This window comes from Trichinella spiralis (assembly GCF_000181795.1).
Source record: "Trichinella spiralis strain ISS 195 chromosome Unknown Scfld586, whole genome shotgun sequence".
Classification (NCBI taxonomy): Eukaryota; Metazoa; Nematoda; class Enoplea; order Trichinellida; family Trichinellidae; genus Trichinella; species Trichinella spiralis.
In genome coordinates, this window is record NW_003527525.1 from 1 (window position 1) to 1,425 (window position 1,425).

The following is a 1,425-nucleotide window of genomic DNA, read 5'->3' on the forward strand; positions in this document are numbered from 1 at the left end:
AAAGCGACCTCCTTCCATTGTTACGATCTGATACGGACAGTTCTTTCACTGCAGAAAAATATAGCAATTAGAGATTAAGCATTGAGCAAAACTTCAAATGCATACCGCAAAATCCAGTAGAAGGAAGACGATGATAGTCATCAGGACACACACACCGATAATTACCATATGGTGATTTTTCACACATTTCTGGATCAGGACAAGATGTTTTAACTTCTGGGTTACAAGAATCTCCACCTGCAAAGAAAACACTAATTATACCAAATCAAATAGTTAAAATTTACAAAAATGTTCACCGCAAACATCTGTCAAAGGATGTCGCTTAAATCCTTCTGGACAGTCACAAACATAAAAGCTGTCTGAAATGACAATGCATATCTCGTTTTTGGAAGCATCACATGCGCTCGTTTCATTCAAATTGCATTTTCTTTTTTTATCGCTTAATGCCACAAATGGAGCTAAACAATTAAAAGTATTTTATGTATACTGAATGCAGAACAATAAATTAAAATGTTTATTAATGGAGAACTGTTTTTGAGTTCTTGAGGCAAAATATGAAATTCACTTACGGCAAGCTGCTTTTTGAATCAAACTACGCAGCCGGACGTTCAGATCTGTAAATTCTTTTACAAGAAACACCCTGTCTTTGGAGCCGGCTATTTCAACCAACTCCGCCTCAGAGACATGATCAGTAACGCCCACAGCGAACATGAGAACATTGCTTTTTTTCGCTTCATTTGCAGAGAAACTTACAATATCTTGTGAACGGCCATCTGTAATCACAATCGCAACACGGTGGACACCAGTCTCAATTGGTCTAGCACCACGACTTTTGCTTAAAATGGTAAAAAATTTTGTAGAAAATGTAGAACTGAAGTAAAGTAAATAAAGCACTGAAGCACTGAAGTAAATAAAACCAAAAAATAGTTGCCTTTACCTGAATCCAATTTTAAACATATCTGTCAGTGCATCACCAGTCTTCGTCAATCCAGTCAAATATTCAACACGGTTCAGTGCTTCATCTACCTCTGCTTTGCTATTTGCCTCTTTAAAATCTAATTCATGTCTGATCTGATCGCTATATTGAATAATTGCTAATCGTGTATGATTAGAACCGATGGTGAAAAGATTTATGAATTCTCGTAAAAATCGCAAAATTTCGTTTTTGAATACAGCTGAACCTATACTTCCTGATCCGTCTAAGACAAACATCAAATCAGTTGGCTGAGTAGGACAATATGTTTCTAAAAAATGTATATGTTATTATAAAGTATGTAACGACCTGCTTGTGCTTACGTATAGTGCACACTCGACCAGGTGGCAAATCAGCACTGCTAGATACATCAACATATCCTGCGCACAAACACAAGCATAGCCTTCTGGAAGATCAATAACATTCAGCGCTGTCATCACAATGTGTTCAGA

At 36.8% G+C, this 1,425-nt stretch overlaps 1 protein-coding gene across 1 annotated transcript; it reads right to left on the minus strand.

Moving 5' to 3' along the window:
• Positions 1-67: 67 nt before the first annotated feature.
• Tsp_15319 (putative von Willebrand factor type A domain protein) lies at positions 68-1,379 on the minus strand (the record flags this gene model as incomplete). Its single annotated transcript, XM_003370752.1, has 5 exons — positions 68-237; positions 297-458; positions 570-835; positions 938-1,244; positions 1,297-1,379. Coding segments are annotated over 5 exons (988 nt in total), but the record flags the coding sequence as incomplete, so codon positions are not given.
• Positions 1,380-1,425: the final 46 nt, after the last annotated feature.